At 42.8% G+C, this 19,380-nt stretch overlaps 2 protein-coding genes across 2 annotated transcripts in view; both read left to right on the top strand.

The window, feature by feature from the left end:
* Window positions 1-5,360: 5,360 nt before the first annotated feature.
* On the top strand, window positions 5,361-5,918 carry LOC138974559 (uncharacterized). The gene has a single exon (XM_070347277.1). It carries the CDS (start codon window positions 5,361-5,363, stop codon window positions 5,916-5,918), a length of 558 nt encoding a protein of 185 aa, XP_070203378.1.
* Window positions 5,919-11,049: 5,131 nt separating this feature from the next.
* Window positions 11,050-19,380, top strand: part of LOC138974558 (uncharacterized) — a 30,424-nt gene continuing 22,093 nt past the window's right edge. Inside the window, exons 1-2 of the mRNA XM_070347276.1 lie at window positions 11,050-11,267; window positions 15,693-15,935. Of these exons, the coding sequence (XP_070203377.1) occupies window positions 15,701-15,935 (235 nt within the window). The 5' untranslated portion in view covers window positions 11,050-11,267; window positions 15,693-15,700. The remainder of the gene's footprint in view (window positions 11,268-15,692; window positions 15,936-19,380) is intronic.

Genomic DNA, 19,380 nt, shown 5'->3' with positions numbered 1-19,380 from the left:
ATCACTGTTAATAGATTTTTAATTGACATTAAAGGCACAGTAAGCCTCCCGTAAACTTGCACAGATACTGTCAGGCTTGTACACACAGTACACCCTTCCATTTGAACGCTCACCAAACGGGAACATCCCAGGTGCCCTACGTCAAGAGCGAGCAATTTTTAAAGAATTAATTGTGCGGATTGTCTCAGAGACAATCGGACCGTGGTGCGTTTTGGCGCTAGGGCCTAACTTTTAAAATTTAAATAATAAATTGACAGCTTGTTACACAAACATTCTTAAATCATAAAAATAAATCTTTTTTTTATCAAGACAAGATCAGTTCAATTCGAAGTTTTGAAACTTGAAAAAAGAAAAGCCCGGAAGCAGGGTCACGCAAGGTCGTGGTTCTCGTAGCAGACGACGGTTTATGCCTATCGCCAGTTCCTCTGAACAGTCAAAAGCCATCGCTAGAGTTCTTGTGAACCACAGCCGTTTGTTTTGTGCATAGTCAGAGGTACATAATAACGTGCTATTGCAGATAAGCTCACATCGAGTCGCATTCAAATTACTAACTGACGACTACATTGTGAAAAAGGGAAACTGGATCACACGGGTTCACGATGGCTCAGGGGTAAGATAAACCACTCAGAAATAAATTATTTGAAAATTGCTTTACAGAGGGCACCTAGGATGTTCTCAAGCGGTGAGTGCTTAAATGAAAGGGTGTTTGTACTGTGTGTAAAAACCTGACAGTATCTGTGATGGTTTACGGGAGGCTTACTGTGCCTTTAATCCAAAACATCCTGTGCCCTTTTTTAATGAACACATGCACGCACGCACGCACACACACGTGCGCGAGCGCACACGGCACGCACACACATGCGCACGCACGATCAAACAAACACACACACACCTACACACACACACACACACACACACACACACACACACGCGCGCACGTATGCACAAAAACACGGGAAACACACACACACACACACACACACACACACACACACACACACACACACACACACACGCGCGCAGGCATGCACAAAAACACACGAAACACACACACACACACACACACACACACACACACACACACACACGCGCACGCATGCACAAAAACACACGAAACACACACACACACACACACACACGCACGTACACACACACACACACACAGACACACACACACACACACACACACATCTGATGAAAATTATACACGTTGATTGCAGATGAGTATTACCCAACCAATTGCTTTGTCGTCAATCTATTGGCTAACAAACTGGTAACAAAAAGTGTGTTCAAAAGTGGGACACTTCAGTTAAGAGTGTATATATATACTACTCAAGACCACGCCGTTTCAAAAAGGAATATCAGTTTCTTTAAACCGTAGGCAGTAATAGAATATGGATTGTTTGCTTACATGAAGGTCACTTAGTAAGGACCAAAGAATGGGAGACTGTTAACTCCGCAGTAATAATGTTAACGGCTTAATAATCTTAAAATACTGTTGTTATTACTGAAAGCGTCACATGAAATATTTAGTTGTTTTGTTTGCATTGAGAGATAAGCACAATTACTCAGCACAGGACAGTGTGCATGCCACAGAAAGAAGTATCCGAGAGACAAAGAGATAAACAGTTAGACTGACATAGAATTAAAAGGCAGGTATGATAGGTCAGGAGAGGCAGATAGACAGCCTGGTGCATTTACACACACACACACACGCACACGCACACACGCACGCACACACGAACGCACGCACACATACACACACGCACGCACGCACGCGGCACACACACACATACACACACACAAACACACACACACACACACAACCACACACAAACACACACACACACACACACATACTGGTGTGAGCCACGTTATCCGGTCAGTGACTTTGCACAATCATTAAGATGCCGGGAAAAATGAGCAGAGTTTACAGGCCGATTCTGTCCAGATTTGAGATGAAACTTTATTTTGTAATTCTAAATGAAGTTGGAAAGAAATCATTCGCCTATTTGGAAACTTTAGCTAAGCTGACATTTTACATGAATAGAGATGCCATGTAGTGTATGTTGACATTTACTATCATAAAGTTGTCAAAAGGCAGCTTAACGGTGCTCCTACTAACACACACACACACACACACACACACTTTCGTATATTATACACATAAATCATCCAAATTAAATATACCGGCCTCTTTCGGTCACATCGCTGCTCTTGCCGCTGCTCTCTCCAAACTACGGCGTCCATTTTCAGTGTCAACTGAACTTGTGGCGCGCCGAACTTGTAAAAAAAAAAAAAAAAAAAGAAAAGAGAAAAGAGAAAGAAAGAAAAAAAAAAAAAAAAAAAAAAAAAAAAAAAATCTATTGGCTAAGAAATGATGTCTGTTTAAAGTTTATACGCACATTTATTCGACACTGTACTGGAGATGGCCAACCTGTTGTCTTGGTCTTTGCAAAAACTTTCGTCATTGGTTGAGAATAAAAACAAATCTTACATTAGCCAGTGTATTTTGTGTAAATTAAAACATGGATAATGGAGCGGAACATAACAAATCAAACCACAAAAATGGTAGGTAATTTAAACGTGTATTAGTGGCAGAATAAAACGTTACATTTACCAGTACGTTGACGCAAAGAATATTTTGCCGGCATTTTGCAAGTGAGCCACACGATCTTGAGACAAGTTCATCATCTGTTTCACAAGTGTTTGTCTCTCTGTCTTCGTCAAATACCTTTGGGTCGACGTACTAGTAAATGTAACGTTTTGTTTTGTCAATAATAAGCGTTCGAATAACCTACCATTCTTGTTTTGTTTTTTTCTAAACATTTGGAACGTTGGCAGCCTGTCTGTTTCTGGATACTATCACTGTTGCACATTTCCTTTCTATCATCAACTTAATTTTACAGACAACGTCGTCCACATTCCCGAAATGGGTAAGTCCAATTAATTTGTTGCAATATACCCTGTTCCGCGTGCGTGTACGTGTGTGTGTGTGTGTAGATATGGGGTGTCTAAAACAAGAGTACCCCAAAAGACATTGAAATATCAGTACGGAGAGATGGTAAAACTAATATGTAAGCTAATACACTAATATGTACCCCAGACCAAGAAACCTACAGCAATTGAAGGCAAAACTGTTCAGATAAATCCAGAACATTCCACAGGAAACATTCCCCAATTTAATGAACAATAAGGCAATGAGGATGCAGTCTGCCATTGGAAAACGGGGTGGCTACATTGATCACGTGGTGTGAAGAAACAGACGATCTCAACTGAAAGCTGTGAACTGGGGACACAACTTCTATGAACTGACTACAGTTCATGAGGAACAAGATCGACGAGTTGTCTGGCGAGCGTGCAACATCTACGCGAGTACCGTGACGCCAACTTGCTCTGCTTTTCCGAGTCGTGGTTGACCGAGGATGACGGGGACCCAGATTTACCTGGCTTTTCTGTCGTTCGACTTGACCGCACCCAGGAGGACACTGGCAAGTCTAGAGGAGGCGGTGTCTGCATATTTGTCAGCAACAAGGGGTACACCAACATCACAATCAAGGAGCAGGTCTGCTGTGAGGACATTGAACTTTTAACTGTTGCCCTCCGGCCCTTCTACCTCCCACGGGAGTTCAACCAACTCTTCGTGACTACTGTACATTCACCCCAAGGCAGATGCGAAGGTGGCCTGCTCCAAGGTGGCGGAGGTTGTGCACAGGTTGGCCTCGCAGTCCCCCGATGCCCCTTGCCTTGTGCTCTGGGACTTCAACCACTGCAAGCTGAACCGAGCGCTCCCCCACTTCAAGCAGTACGTCACGTGTCTGACTCACAAGACAAAGACCATCGACCTGTGCTACGGCAACATCCGCGGCGCCTACAGCTCCAAGCCACTCCCTGGCCTCGGCAGGAGCCCCCACAACATGGTGCAGCTGGTGCCTACGTACCGACAGCGTCTGAAGCGGGAGAAGCCCATCGTGAGAGAGGTGAAGAAGTGGACCAGTGACTCGTCAGAGGCTCTTAGCGGCTGCTTTGAGTCTACAGACTGGAGCATCTTCTCTGATCCCAGCCTCGATGCGACAGCCGACGTCACCTCGGCGTACATCGCCTTCTGCGCAGACACTGTTCTTGAGACCAAGTCCTGCACAGTCTACCCCAACACCAAGCCTTGGGTAACACCGGGTTTGAAGAGGCTGCTCTACAGGAAGAGGGAGGCGTTCAAGAGCGATGACTGCGTTGAGGTGAAGGCTGTCCAGCGGCAACTTACCATGTAGATCAGCGAGGACATATGTCGCTTCGCGACCAAGCTGGAGAATAACTTTAGAGAGGGCAACTCCAGGCAGTACTGGCAGGACGTCCAGACCATCACCGGCTACAAGCCGAAGAAAGTCCCACTCAAGACGACGGATGAGGCGAAGCTGGCAGGAGAGCTGAACACTTTCTACGCCCGGTTCGATCAGCGTGACTTCAGCGAAGAACAACGGAAAGTCATGGAGGAGGTGCTCAGCCGCCCGTCCACGCCCATCACCATCACCACCGACGAAGTCCGGTCGACCTTCAAGAAGGTCAAATCACGCAGTGCTGCAGGCCCAGACAACATCACTGGCAGGCGTCTACGGGAATGCGGAGACTCCCTTGACCCTGTCTACCGCGAGCTCTTCCAGAGGTCCCTCGACGAACATTCCATCCCTGCAATCTGGAAGAGCTCCACCATTGTTCCTGTGCCCAAGAAGCCCAATCCCTCGACACTGAACGACTACAGGCCCGTAGCGCTCACCTCCATCCCCTTCAAGTGCGCTGAGAAGTTGGTCCTTCGGAGGCTGAGGTTGGAGACAGAGGACCATCAGGATCCTCTTCAGTTTGCATACACCCGCAACCGAAGTACTGAAGATGCGATCCTGACCCTCGTCCACAACGTCTCCGCCCACCTGGAGAAATCCTCCTCTTATGCCAGGGTCCTGTTCATCGACTTCAGCAGTGCCTTCAACACCATCCAGCCTCATCTCATGATGAGGAAGCTGCTGGAGTTCGACGTCAATCCAGTGCTGATCAGTTGGGTCTTCAGCTTCCTTACGAAGCGAACCCAGCGGGTCCGTATTGGACAAGTATTGTCCGAGGCTGTCGCCACCAATACAGGCGCCCCTCAAGGCTGCGTGCTGTCTCCCACGCTCTTCACGCTGTACACCGCCGACTGTCGCCTCAGGGATCTTGTCAACCTGCTGCTGAAGTTTGCAGACGACACATCCCTGTCAGGTCTCATCCTGAAGAACGACGAATCGGCGTACATACTCGCCGCGGAGGAGCTGGTGCAGTGATGCGACGACAACTTCCTGGAGCTCAACGTGAGCAAGACGAAGGAACTCATCATGGACTTCCGACGAATCAAGTCCGCCGTCGACCCCATCATCATCAAGGGCGAACCAGTCGAGATGGTGGATACCTACAAGTATCTGGGCACCATCATCGACAACCAGCTCGACTGGTCACCAAACGTGGACGCCGTGTGCAAGCGGGCAAACCAGAGGCTCTTCTTCCTGAGGAAGCTGCGGCAGTTCCACGTCGACCCACAGATCCTCCACCTCTTCTACCAGGCGACTATTCAGAGTGTCGTCTCCTTCAACCAGCTCTGCTACCACAGCAGTGCAAAGAAGGGCGACATGGGAAGGTTGGAGAAGATCGTGAAGAGAGCAGGCTCCATCATTGGCTCTGAGCTTCAGCCTCTCAGCACTCAATTTCCGAGTGTGGCGCTGAAGAAGCTGAGCATGATCCGCTCTGACAACCGCCACCCTCTGCACCAGGCGCTCGCATCGTGCGAGCCCACGCGTGAGTCATCACGCCGTTTGAGGTGCTGGCGGGCCAGGACGAACCGGATGAGGGACTCGTTCCTCCCGATGGCTGTACGACTCTACAACCAGTCCTTGTGAATGTGATACATGTAGTATACTAGATAGACTTGAGTGCTGTGAAATGTTACTGTGAGGACTATGGGTGATGTGAACTGTGCTGTGAGGACTATGGGTGATGTGAACTGTGACTGCGGAAGGACAATGAGTGCTGTGAACTGTGGTACGTATAGGGGGGTATGATGTAATGTAATTCGTGATAATGTATGGGGGTTAAGATGTAATGTATATGCACGGTGATGTATTCTGTGTCGATTGTGAATGTATGGTGGGGTGGGGTGGGGTGGCGGGGTACGATTTAATTTAATGAACGATGACGTACTTGGTGTTTGATAGTGTATGATTGTTTGTTAGTTGTAGATATAGTGCGATGTCTGATGTTGTAATGTTTGTGCGTGTGTTATAATGCAATATGTTATGATGTAATGTATGATGATGTATTCGGTGCATGATAGTGGAGGTATGCTTGTTAGTTGTAGATCTAGTACGATGTTTGAGGTTGTAATGTTTGTGCGGGTGTTATAATGCAATATGTAGCCGTATGAGGGTTCCAGTGTGTGAGTTGTACATGGCCGGGTGCTAGAGTGCTGCATGAATGAGTAAGTGCATGTGGAGCTGTATGACTGGGTGAATTGTGGGTTGCGTACGTCCGAGGGGCACATGTAGCCTGTGTGTATGAAGTAGTGGGTATGTTGCGTAAGGGTGTGCTGATATTATTATTATTTTTTTTTCGTCTTTACACTTGTTCCCTTGTCCCGTTGTGCTCTCACACCGCCCCGTCCCTGTACTCGCTGCTCCAACCACCTCTGAATTTCGTTCCGCTGCCAGACTTGTCGATTTTACAGACGCTCCAGGGGGGAATGTCGGGTCGCTGCGGTAGGCTACCCTCGGAAGATGACACTGCACTTCTGCTGAGTCACTTCAACGGTGTTCAGTAGTGGGTCTGTCCCGAGCTAACGGACGCAGCCCACTACCTACTATGCCCCCTACAAACGACATTGACTTTAAAGTCGCGGAGCCAGACTGAGTGAGCGTCACCTCCAGAGAGGAGACCGCCACCACGTCCCTCCGTCGACCCCCCCAGAACGTCACACGTTGAAGACTGACAGCAGAACTACTATTCAGGGAAGGATCGAACAGGAACACTGAGACCAAGGTCACCATGAGAGCTCCGGGCATGAAGGGCCACAAGAGCAAGGACAATTTATATTTTGGATGATTAATGAGATGAGGATGATTATAATGATGCTTTGGATTTCCAATTTGGTTTGAGACTATGTGACAGGGCAGCACTCTACGCTTACTGTCATAATATATCCTGGCGTCAACCAGGCCCGAGAACTGCCGCACCTGCGGTGTTGGTCAGGTATACAGAACCTGAGCACCCTCAAAGTCGCATTCATTTAGTGAATGACACTCGGCTGTGTGATCCCAGCCTTCCCATAAGAACCATAGCACTTCCACTCTGGGTAGGAGCCGACCGTAGCCCGAAAAACCCACATGACCCTGATGGGATTCGGACCCACGACCTCCCGGCCCGCAGCCCGATGCGCTAACCACTGCGCTACGGGGGCCGGTGGGTGTGCTGATATTGAACTTCAGTTGTGTTTTGTAAATGTCTATGTATCAGTGTATCATGTCTTGCCACACACATGCCAAATTTCCTAGTATTGATGAGGACAATAAAACTTCTTGTATCTTGTATCTTGTATTACGCAAAAATGATTTCAATAAAGTTACTGACTTGTCTGTAGTGTTGACAGAAAATCGGGTATTTGCCTGTCTCTGTTTAGAGTATCTGCGGGCTTTCAATTGTCTTTTCACAATGTTTCTTCTCCATTCATCCCGGAGATGACGATGTTTTTGTATCGTAAGAATGCGTCCCATGTTCCGGAGAGACAAGTTCAAGGGCGCGCAATATTTCTCTAACGGGGCAGGAAACAAATGGGGGCGGGGGGGGGGGGGGGGGCATTTTTAAGAAAATATATGCTGATTTGACAATTTACATTCCACTACATTCAGGGGCAACATACAGCCACAGAAATGGTGACAGTGTCAAGTAATACGCGAAATTGCAAACATAGTGTAACTTCCCCGCGTACGACATTGTTTGTGAAACGCCTGAACTGTAGCTCTCGCATTTTGAAGATAGTTTTCGTAATACTCGTCATTAAGGTGGCTTACTTTAGTTTTTAACTGATAAATGACTGCAGATTGCCGACCTAAAATTAAAGTAACGATTTTAGAAACTTCATTTTCCGAAAAAAGTGGGACCCATTTGGCGACATTTTTTGAAAACGTCCCAAATACTAATTAAACCATGATTTGATTTTTACCTTAAAAAGTTAAGGCTGGTTTGCTAGTTTCCAAGAGTACCAAGTGTGTTTGTTTTTTTAATTCAGAGAGTATGGTTTAATGTTGTTGTTGATTATGCTTTTGTTTACAAATATTTGAGATCGTAGATTGTTCTCGGACAATAGATAGTTAATGTTAAATTGTCTGTGCGTATGTGAGCGTATGTGTCATATGTATGTGAGTGCGTGTGCGTATGTGTGTGTTTTCTGTGTGTGTGTGTGTGTGTGTGTATGTATGTGTGTGTGTGTGTGTATGTGTGTGTGTGTGTGTGTGTATGTGTGTGTGTGTGTGTGTGTGTGTGTGTGTGTGTGTGTGTGTGTGTGTGTGTGTGTGTTTCAGTCTTCTTATTGCACTTAAACAAACATTGGTATTTGCTGAAGACTAAACGAGTTCTGTTGTTGTTACAAAATCTTTACAGGCCCTTCTTCACATCGCTGGTTCGACCGTAAGTCCATTGAAATGTCATTACTTTCAATAGAACACGTATTCTCCATCCCTCTCTCACTCCCTCTGTCTTTCAAAACTATACCATTTTTGCATAGGTTTGAATTTAATTTTACAAGCCTCTAGTGTGAAAAGTGCAAAAAGGGAACATTTTCTGAAGAATTTCTTCAGTTCGGAATATCGACCAACGAATTGTTTTCATTATGTTTTGATTTATGAATACTTTGTACCAAATACTAAATTAAAACAATTCCCAAATGAAAAAAACATCCCCAATGTTATTTTTTCTCTCTCAAGTTATAGCAATACGACATACCACACCATTGTTCAAGACGAACAGGAAGTTGAGAGCTTTATCTCCCTTGATTTGCCTATTTGTGACTTTCTACAGAAAAGAAACCAAATAATTATTTCCGACAGGCAGTCTCACTAGCTACTTGTTACGGAGTGATGTTCTGAACCAGGTCATAACCGAATTTAAGACAAGGCTTAAATTGCATTATTTTAATAACATTATTTAGACCCATTCCGCTTCCCATGACGTTTACAGAACGATCAAATTTGTTCACATAAACAGCAACTTATCCGACGAAACACACTCGCAATATCATTCAACAACATCACCTGGACTGACTATTTAGCACGCATAAACATCAAATTGAAACATGTGTTATTTAGTGAACATCCTTTTTAACTGACAGAAGGCAGAATATTAGATATACCGCATGACGAAAGAATAAGATTAAAATGCCAGTTTTGGAGAACTCGGAGATAGATTTCATTATATATTTCAGTGACAGTGTAATTTGATTAAACATTTGAAGAAAAAATTGTTACCCGTGTATTTTCGGAGAAATTCAAACGCAGTCAAATTTATACATGTATTACACAAAAAAAGCGAAAGGTATTGAACTTGATATATTTCATGAAATATATCCTGAAAGAATTCTGATTATTTGTTAACGTCTGTTATTAAAAACAAAAACAAACAAAAAGTTATGTAAACACATTCGTGATTATAATTGATTACTTATTAACACAGGTTTACTTACTTATGTTTATTAATTACGCAGTGTTATGTCCCATTATAACATTTCTTTTTTGTTTTGTTTTTATTGAGAACGGTGCCTGGAATTAATCGCTTCCAACGAAAAAGATCCCGGTTGAATCGGGAAATAAGACAATTAATCAATTTGGCGTCTTCCCAGCACCTTGAACCTATTAGACAATTATGCTCTGGGGCAGTGTTGCAAATAAGTGTGTTCCTTTATTGTGGTATGCACATTATTTTGTCCGAAGAAGAACAGTGTCTTCATAGTTGTGCTCTTGAATACTTAGCTCTGTAAATGTATGGTGAGGTTCAGATCTGCGATCTAAACATGATTAAAATGTAAGCGCTTCGATCGATCGACCTTGCATGCCAAAATGAGACAAAATAGAAGATAAATTCATCTTTGTATATGTGAAACTATGATTAGCATGCATAATTTTGGACTGTTTAGAGAATGTAGCAATTAAGCACAATGTGTGTACACTACTGTTTCTAAACTAGTAGAATACACGCAGTTCGCCGCGTTACCACTTTCATGTTCTAAAACTAATCGATAGGAAAAAGTGAACAGATCCTTACCTGCTCTATTCTTGTAAACATTATGAATCCTTTTTAATGAGAACTAGTGCCGTTCATGGTTGCACAACATCTACCACTGCGCTTTCGTGGTGGTGTGTGCTCCCCGTCATGGCTACTATAGCGGGAAGCGAACATAGGTCATTGCAGACTTCCGCGTGGTGGAGCTACATGCCTTCCTGTCTCATTTGTGTGTGTGTGTGTGTGTGTGCATCGCTTGGGTCGTCTCTGTGTACTCTACAGTCTCTGATCCACGTACTTTATACATTGACTAGAGTCGTTTCAGGTTTCAACGCTTCCCGCTAGCTTAGGAATAGCAGGTTATTGTGTGCCTCTGATTTCAAAATACAACAAATGACCGCTCGTGACACGGACCGATTGGCTGTTGGCTTGAGAGAAAAAAAATGTAGCTGTGCGTGCGTGAGTATGTGTATGAGTGTTTATGTGGGTATGTGTATGTGTGTGTATGTGTGGTGTGTGTTAGTGTGTGTGTGTGTGTATGTGTGTGTGTGCGTGTGTGTGTGTTTGTGTGTGTGTGTGTATGTGTGTGTGTGTGTGTGTGTGTGTGTGTGCGTTTGTGTGTGTGTGTATTATGTGTGTGGGTGTGTCACAGACAGACAGATAGGCAGAGACAAAGAGTAGCAATAAACAGAAAGAAAAGGTAATTTCTCAAATTTGACACTTTGTTCTTTATTTTTTTAACATGACTTGTTTAGCTGAAGCGTTGTCTCGCTATAACGTGGCCCTACGAAAACCGATATACGCTATCTCTGAGGGACGACGATTCGACAACCCGATCGTGCTGGTTGATGAAAAAAAATATACGTGCCTCCACAGTGGTTGGACTCTCAAAGGCTTCTTTCTCGTTGCTTTATCGGATCCACCCCAGGAGCACCCGTCGTCATACCTCAATTACAGAATCTATGGCGTCATTATATCGACAGGTCTCACATTCTCTCTCTCTCTCTCTCTCTCTCTCTCTCTCTCTCTCTCTCTCTCTCTCTCTCTCTCTCTCTCTCTCTCTCTCTCTCTCTCTCTATCGTCGCTCGGCTGAACTCATCGTAAAGGATAATGCCCCAACATATATGAAATTAAACATGCTTAACTTTCTTCCACTGGAAAAGCATCTCAAGTTAAACAATAAAGCCCTTTTTTTGATGCATAAATTGTATTACGGTAGAGTGCCGATTTACATTACATCATTACATTATTCTTTATGTACCACGCCTGAATTTCTCTATGAGATAATAAAGTGTTCTTATTCTTATTCTTATTCTTCTTATTTAATAAAGCTACCGACAGATATGGGTCGGTCAACTTGATCCCACTGATTCCACGAATTGACCTTTATAAGACCAGTCTTGCTTTTTCGGGTATATCAGTGTGGAATTCACTTCCATCATCCTTTAAGCACTTAAAGTCATTAAAAAGTTTTAAAAAATGTGTCAAAAAACACTTAATGTCAAAGTATTTTAACGCGTTTTGATTTACCACACTTAGTATTACTCTGTCTCTCTGTCTCTCTCTGTGTCTCTCTCTGTCTCTGTCTCAGTCTCTGTCTCTCTCTGTCTCTGTTTCTCTCTGTCTCTGTCTGTATGTCTGTCTGTCTGTCTGTCTGTCTGTCTCTCTCTCTCTCTCTCTCTCTCTCTCGATATATATATATATATATATATATATATATATATATATATATATATATCACACGACATCACTTCTTTGTCTCTGTTACTTCAGTATGGGTATATATGTTGTATTTTTATAGCTCAATAAATACATCATGGACTCACAAAAATATATGATAGTGCAGATTCCGATTTGGGCGAAGAACTACTTTGCTCCCGACCTTTGACCTCGCGCCGAACAATGTGACACATTTGTATGAAGTTCTAAAATCGTATTGCACGGCTCAGAAAACCATATCAGTTGCACGCAAAAATGAATCTCAGAACTGATCTGATGTATGAGATGCAATAAGCAAAAGTTTCTTTCATTATGAAAGCAATGCAGGTGGAAAAAAACGAACATTCAACTTACAAGATAACCAGATGCTAGCGAACCAAAACAAAAACACGAGTACCCTCCCCTTGCATCGTTAGCAGACGACTTTTGAGAATCTGTCGGTAGTGTGTTTTGGTGTGCGCCTTCAGCTATCAAACATCGGCTGTTTCACGTGTTTTGCGAGCAAGTCTACTCTTTTGCCTGGCTCTGCAGTAAGTCCACATATTTTTCCGTAATCCAGTCATATTCCTTCAAAATGCAATCAATCGGCGGTGACAGACGTGTCGATCGCGTTTTCCTCACTGTGTGACCCATACCAGTTTAAGTTCATCCATGCAAACACACTCGCAAAACAGTTTATCATGTAGATACATTTCAAATAGGGAGCAAATGGTTAAATCTACATATGTGTTCCCTAAAATTTGCTTCTCTGTCAATAAGACTAATTGTATAATAATGCGTTCGAAAAAAACAACGTGGAATCGATTCTGAATCGAGTCGAGTAAGCCAAATGGGTCCCAAACCGGTTTCGCCCGTTCCGCCGACCTGAAACGCAAAACAAAAGAATTGTGCGCTTCAACTAAATGGATTTCTATACGACTTCATTACTTTCTTGCAACTTATGAACCTTTACTTAACGCTTTTAAATGGTCTGAAAGTAGTGTTACCGCGTACTTATAGATGCACTCATTCGTTTTATTTTTTCAGCGACGGTCACTTAGTTTAAGGTTGCAAAAAGGCCAAGTCTCGCTGAAAACACTGTTTCACACTCCACAGATCGCAACAGTGCCGCTAGTAGTCTACACTTTGTGTTTGATGGTAGAATGGGATATACAGATTACAACACTCGTGGTTTTTTATATGGCTTGTATTTCAGTCAAGACCCAGCGGGAATATCAATCGAGAGCCACTCGCCAGAGGCTCGTGTCTCCCGATGATATTCATCCGCTGGGTCTTGACTGAAATACAAGCCATATAAAAAACCACTCGTGTTGTAACCTATACATATATATATATATATATATATATATATATATATATGACTAAGTGCCAAAAGGTGCGCACGAAAAGCGGACAAAGGGGCTAAAAAATAAAAGTTGATAAACAAGACTGATATTGTGATTTTTGCTAAGACAACAGACGTTGGAACCCAATTATGAAAAGAAAAGACAAATGCACTCAAATTATTTCACAAATAACGGGAATTTTGTTCGTTATATTATTCAACATGGCACTGAGACGTAGCATTCAGGTTATCTCGCACGTTTCTGAAGCTAGGGCTTTGAAACTTGGCACACTACCAAAGTATGGTGACCCCCAGATATGGTACAGATCACATTAAACCAGCTAGGTTAAATTTCCTTTCCAAACTGGACAATTGTCGTTGTACGTCTTACATGTTTTAAAGCAAGATCAGTTAGACTTTACTAACTTTACATACTTTCAGAATTTCAGAACAAAAGTGACCACCTGGTTAATCTTTCTAAAATGTCAAGGTCACAGTGGGGTCACATCTTATTCAAAATTTGGAATAGTGTCAATTTATTCAGCGCGTTTATGGCACAAACTTTGAAAATACAGACATTTTTAGTGTATGATAATCTCTACACGCGATTACAGTTTAGGTTGAAAGGGTCAAGGTCACAGTAGGGTTGCGTTGAGGTCAAACATAAAGATTTGTCATTGAGAATTTCTCGCATGTTTTTAAAGCTAGGGCTTTGAAACTTGGCACACTTCCAAGGTTTAATGACCCCTTTGTGTGGCGCAGGTCGCATTAAACCTCATCAAATTCAAAGGTCACAGTAAGGTGTAAAGTTGCTTTCCAAATTGGAAAATGTTCGTTGTCTTACATGTTTTAAAGCTAGAAACATTACACTTTAGCCAACTTTGCATACTTTTAGAATACTGATGACATTTAAAAAGAAAGTGACCTGGTTAATTTTTGTCAATTTCAAGGTCATAGCGGGGTCAGGTTTGGTTCAAAATTTGGAATATTTTCAATTCGCCAATGCGTTTATAGCACGAGCTGTGAAAATACACACATTTCTAGAGTATGCTGTCCTTTACACTGTTTAGTCTTTATAAAGTTTTGTTTAAAAACGCCAAGCATCAAGGTCACAGCGGGGTCTTGTTGAGGTCAAAAAAATAAATGTGTCATTGAGGTTATCTCGCATGTTTTTGAAGCTAGGGCGTTGAAACTTGGCACACTACCAAAGTTTGATGACCCCCAGGTATAATGCAAGTCACATCAAACCTCCTCAAATTTCAAGGCCACAGCAAGATTAAAGTTTCTTTCCAACCTGGACAATTGTCATTGTCTTGCATGTTTTAAAGCGGGATCTTTTACATTTTACACACTTTCAGGATTGGATAAAATCTTTTACAGTTTTGACATGCGAAGCTTCGCCGTAGCTCGCAACGATTTTTTTTGTTTTTTGTAAGAAGAGTGCTTTTTGATTCAAGATGGACGACGAAATCAGACTCAATACCATAGTGAAGAATGCACTTATCGACTTTGGTCGATATCGACTAACCTCCTACCTGTATTATTTCATACTGCGATGCATTGACATGTCGAATGAAACTCTAAATCCCGGCGCTCACGCCAACTGGTCCCGGCCGTGCTCAGTCAACGAAATAGAACACATACAATTAACTTACGTCATCATCAAGGACGTAAAGTATAATTTGTGACGTAAAGTACTCAGAAAGAAGCACACCACGCGCTGGTCGAGACTACGTGCATGCGCTTTCTGACTAATAAGATTTGAGACGCCAAGACATGAAAAGATAACTCTCTTTTCCGCCATAGTGCCTTCCAACTAGTCTCGGCCCGCTCAAAATAATGAGCCAAAATGACCGAGACTTTCAGTAATTCCTTCGCGTGACGTCTAACCCTCTTACGCCATAATGTGACGTCTTCAAATGACGAAATGTTAAAGTTTCTACCACAGACATACACACGCACACACACACACACACACACACACACACACACGCACAGACAGACAACGTTACGATCGCATAGGCTACACTTACGTGAGCCAAAAATACATTGGTTTAGCACTGTATTTCTTTAATGTGTGTTCCAATGGTTGTCAGACAACACAAAGTACGCCTGCAGATGATATTCGACCTAAGTGAACCCTAAAATGTCTCTCCTGATTTTAACACAAACAGGACTGAGTTTGTATCACTTTCAATTGTGTACAAACCATATAGGCAGATCCAGTTAACACGCCGTGATTCTGATCGGCAGAAGTCGTTACTGTACTAATGTATGTTGTCCCTTATGATGTGAATTTGAATACAAGTGTGAAAACGTGTCCGCGTCTTGGGAATATACACCTTTGGCACTTTTTCAATTGCAGAAACAAAAATGTTATTCCCAACCATGAACGTCACAGTTCATGTCGGATCTGAAGAACATCTTATGCATGGAAACCTATCAAAAAACACACTGTGCACGATGAACCAGGCTGTCAACGAAGACTCCACCAAGAAAATTCCTTGTGAGAGACGCGCGGTTGGAACTCATGTACGCTTAGACGTAGATCTCCGTGGATTAACTTTCTACGGCTTGTGCGAGTTTCAGGTTTACGGAAGGTTGATCGGTTAGTATCGTCTGATTTCGATCTTATTCTTGTTCTCTTACTTCTCTTTCTTCCCTTTTCTTCTTCTTTTTTCCGTCTTTGTTTCCATCTTTCATCGCCGTCGTACTTGCTTTGCTCCAGCTTTCTCATCCTCCATTTTCCTACTGCAACGTTATGGAACTTTAACTAGCTTAATATGTAATTTGTTTACGGTTGGTTTGTTGGTCGGTTGGTTGGTTGGTTGGTTGTTGTTGTTGTTGTTGTTGTTGTTGTTGTTGTTGTTGTTCAGGCGATAGAGGGTGCTTCTTCTTTTTCTGCGTTCGTGGGCTGAAACCCCCACGTACACTCGTGTTTTTTGCACGAGTGGAATTTTTACGTGTATGACCGTTTTTTCGGGAGGCACCCGCTATTGCCGCGGCCCGTTATTGCCGCGGCCCGTTATTGCCGCAACCCGCTATTGCCGCAACCCGTTATTGCTGCAACCCGCTATTGCCGCAACCCGTTATTGCCGCAACCCGCTATTGCCGCAACCCGTTATTGCCGCAACCCGCTATTGCCGCGGAACTTTGTTTGTTCTTTTTACATTTAGTCAAGTTTTGACTAAATGTTTTAACATAGAGGGGGAATCGAGACGAGGGTCGTGGTGTGTGTGTGTGCGCTGTATCACCATTTTCACCTCTTTTATGGTATCTATGACCATCACAAATCAGCTTTCCCTCCTCTGTCACCCGCGCAAATGGAAGTCTGTCTGTCATTCATGATAGCCTACCACGTCATCGGAAAAAACCGGTAGAAATGACGTTGAGCATGGAACAAACCCTCACAGTTCTGGCGTGTGTTGACAAAACCGAGTAAGTCCACTGAAGCGGTTTTTTTTTTATTGTATGAGTCCTCTGACAAGAATTTTGAAACTATCATTATACGAAAATTAGGAACCCCTTAAACTTACTTTGTTTTGCCAAAACATTCATGCATACTTAAAAAGTTGTTTTTGGTTGTGGACTTACTTGTTCATATCTGCTTATTTAAGGACTCTAAAAAGTAGAAATGAACACAAAAGATGCGCATTGATTTGGTTTTTTTGATGAACGAAAAATATCTTCTTTTTTTTAAATGGACTTACTCGGTTTTGTCAGCACACGGCTGTTACGCGTGATTGTTCTGAAAAGTGACTATTACATGATTGTTCTGAAACTCTACTATTTATTTCATCGTAAACATGTAAGCCCTCATACGTGATTGTTCTGAAAGCTTACTAATTTACATGATTGTTCTGAAACTCTACTATTTATTTCATCGTAATCATGTAAGCCCTCATACGTGATTGTTCTGAAAGCTTACTAATTTACATGATTGTTCTGAAACTCTACTAAAGGTAAACTTGCTTCACCCGTGAAATGTTGTCAGATATGGAACAATAATAATGTATACCCCTACCCTTGGTGGTTGCTGTGTAATAAAAAAAAAAGTGTCACTAAAAACAGATGTGCTAATAAATGTAGCTTTCATGTGTGTGTATGTGTGGTCTGTGTGTGCATATGTACTCAGTGCACTGGCGTCGGAAACGGAGGGGGGGGGGCAGCTGTTCCTGGGGTGGGGGGGGGGTAAACATGTCTTTTTGCCCCCCCCCCCCCTAACATTTAGGATGACACAAATATTCAGAGAGAGAGAGAGAGAGAGAGAGAGAGAGAGAGAGAGAGAGAGAGAGAGAGAGAGAGAGAGAGAGAGAGAGAGAGAGAGAGAGAGTTGATAAACAAAATACTCCCCCCCAAAAAAAACACACAAAGAAGTATATTGTCTCGCGTGCAAGAACTTTATAGCCCAGACTCCCCACACATCTCGCAACCCCGGACATCTCCTCACGTCTCTCATCCCCTCTCCACTTGAATTTTTAGTTCATAAAAAAAGTTTCATTTGTAAAAATTATTTGTTGTGCCTTTCGTCTTTAACTGGGCAAAAAGTAGCTTCCATTTTCCCTCTTTGCCAAGCCTTTCGATCCATTTTGGTGACCTCGCCACCTAAGCATGGCAAAGAGGAAAATTCAAAAGTTTCTATGTGTCCCTTTGAACCTGTAACTTGAATTTTGAGTTGGGAATACTCAAGAAGAATCATTACATTTTTGAAGATTATATATAATTTTTGTCTTTGAACATTTAATTTCAATTTTGAGTTGAGAACAATAAAGAAGACATGTTGAATGTATGAAACGTATTACTTGTTGAGTTTGTATTCATTGGGCGGGGGTTCATTGTATCAAAATAGTGTTCCATTTACATACAGACATACACACAGACAGACGGACAAAGTGAATCCAGTATACCCCCCTCCAACTTCATTTGGCTGGGGTATAAATATCAATATCACTTAAGATTTAGTATCATTGTATCAAAATATTGTTCCATATATACATACAGACATACACACAGACAGATGGACAAAGTGAATCCAGTATACCCCCCTCCAACTTCGTTGGGCAGGGGTATACATATTGTTCCATATCTGACAACATTTCACGGGTGAAGCAAGTTTACCTTTAGTAGAGTTTCAGAACAATCATGTAAATTAGTAAGCTTTCAGAACAATCACGTATGAGGGCTTACATGATTACGATGAAATAAACAGTAGACTTTCAGAACAATCATGTAATAGTCACTTTTCAGAACAATCACGCGTAACATACACACACATGAAAGCTAAATGTATTAGCACATCTCTGTTTTCAATGACACTTGGTTTTTTTATTACACAGCAACCACCAGAATTTTGTATATGAATTATTCAAATGGTTTGATAAAGTGTCAGTTGATGTGAACAAACCTCCCCCACCCCCTACACCTAAAAAAAAGGGAGTGGAGAGACGGATCAACTCAAACACACATCAGATCTGAAGCTGTCGCGCACACAGAAGACGGATCAACTCAAACACACTTCGTTGGGCAGGGGTAGGCTATACATATTGTTCCATATCTGACTACATTTCACGGGTGAAGCAAGTTTACCTTTAGTAGAGTTTCAGAACAATCATGTAAATTAGTAAGCTTTCAGAACAAACACGTATGAGGGCTTACATGATTACGATGAAATAAATAGTAGACTTTCAGAACAATCATGTAATAGTCACTTTTCAGAACAGTCACGCGTAACACACGGCAGAGTTACCAACTCTGTTGTTTGATGGCATCTAACTGGCGCAAATTTTTTTTTAACAAAACCGGAATCAGGGGATCTTTCTTGCGGGAAAGTTCCGCGGCAATAGCGGGTTGCGGCAATAACGGGTTGCGGCAATAGCGGGTTGCGGCAATAACGGGCCGCGGCAACAACGGGCCGCGGCAATAGCGAGTTGTAACCGTTTTTTCCCCCGCCATTTAGGCAGCCATACGCCGTTTTCGGAGGAAGCGTGCTGGGTATCTTCGTGTTTCTATAACCCACCGAACTCTGACATTAATTACAGGATCTTTTTCGTGCG

The sequence above is a fragment of the Littorina saxatilis genome, linkage group LG8 (assembly GCF_037325665.1).
Source record: "Littorina saxatilis isolate snail1 linkage group LG8, US_GU_Lsax_2.0, whole genome shotgun sequence".
Lineage (NCBI taxonomy): Eukaryota > Metazoa > Mollusca > Gastropoda > Littorinimorpha > Littorinidae > Littorina > Littorina saxatilis.
Note: the sequence above shows the minus strand (reverse complement) of the source record. Positions and strands in the feature narration are given on the sequence as shown.

Excerpts from the sequence above, each read along its gene's own strand:
- LOC138974559 (XM_070347277.1), top strand. The coding sequence starts at position 5,361 with ATGGACTTCCGACGAATCAAGTCCGCCGTCGACCCCATCATCATCAAG.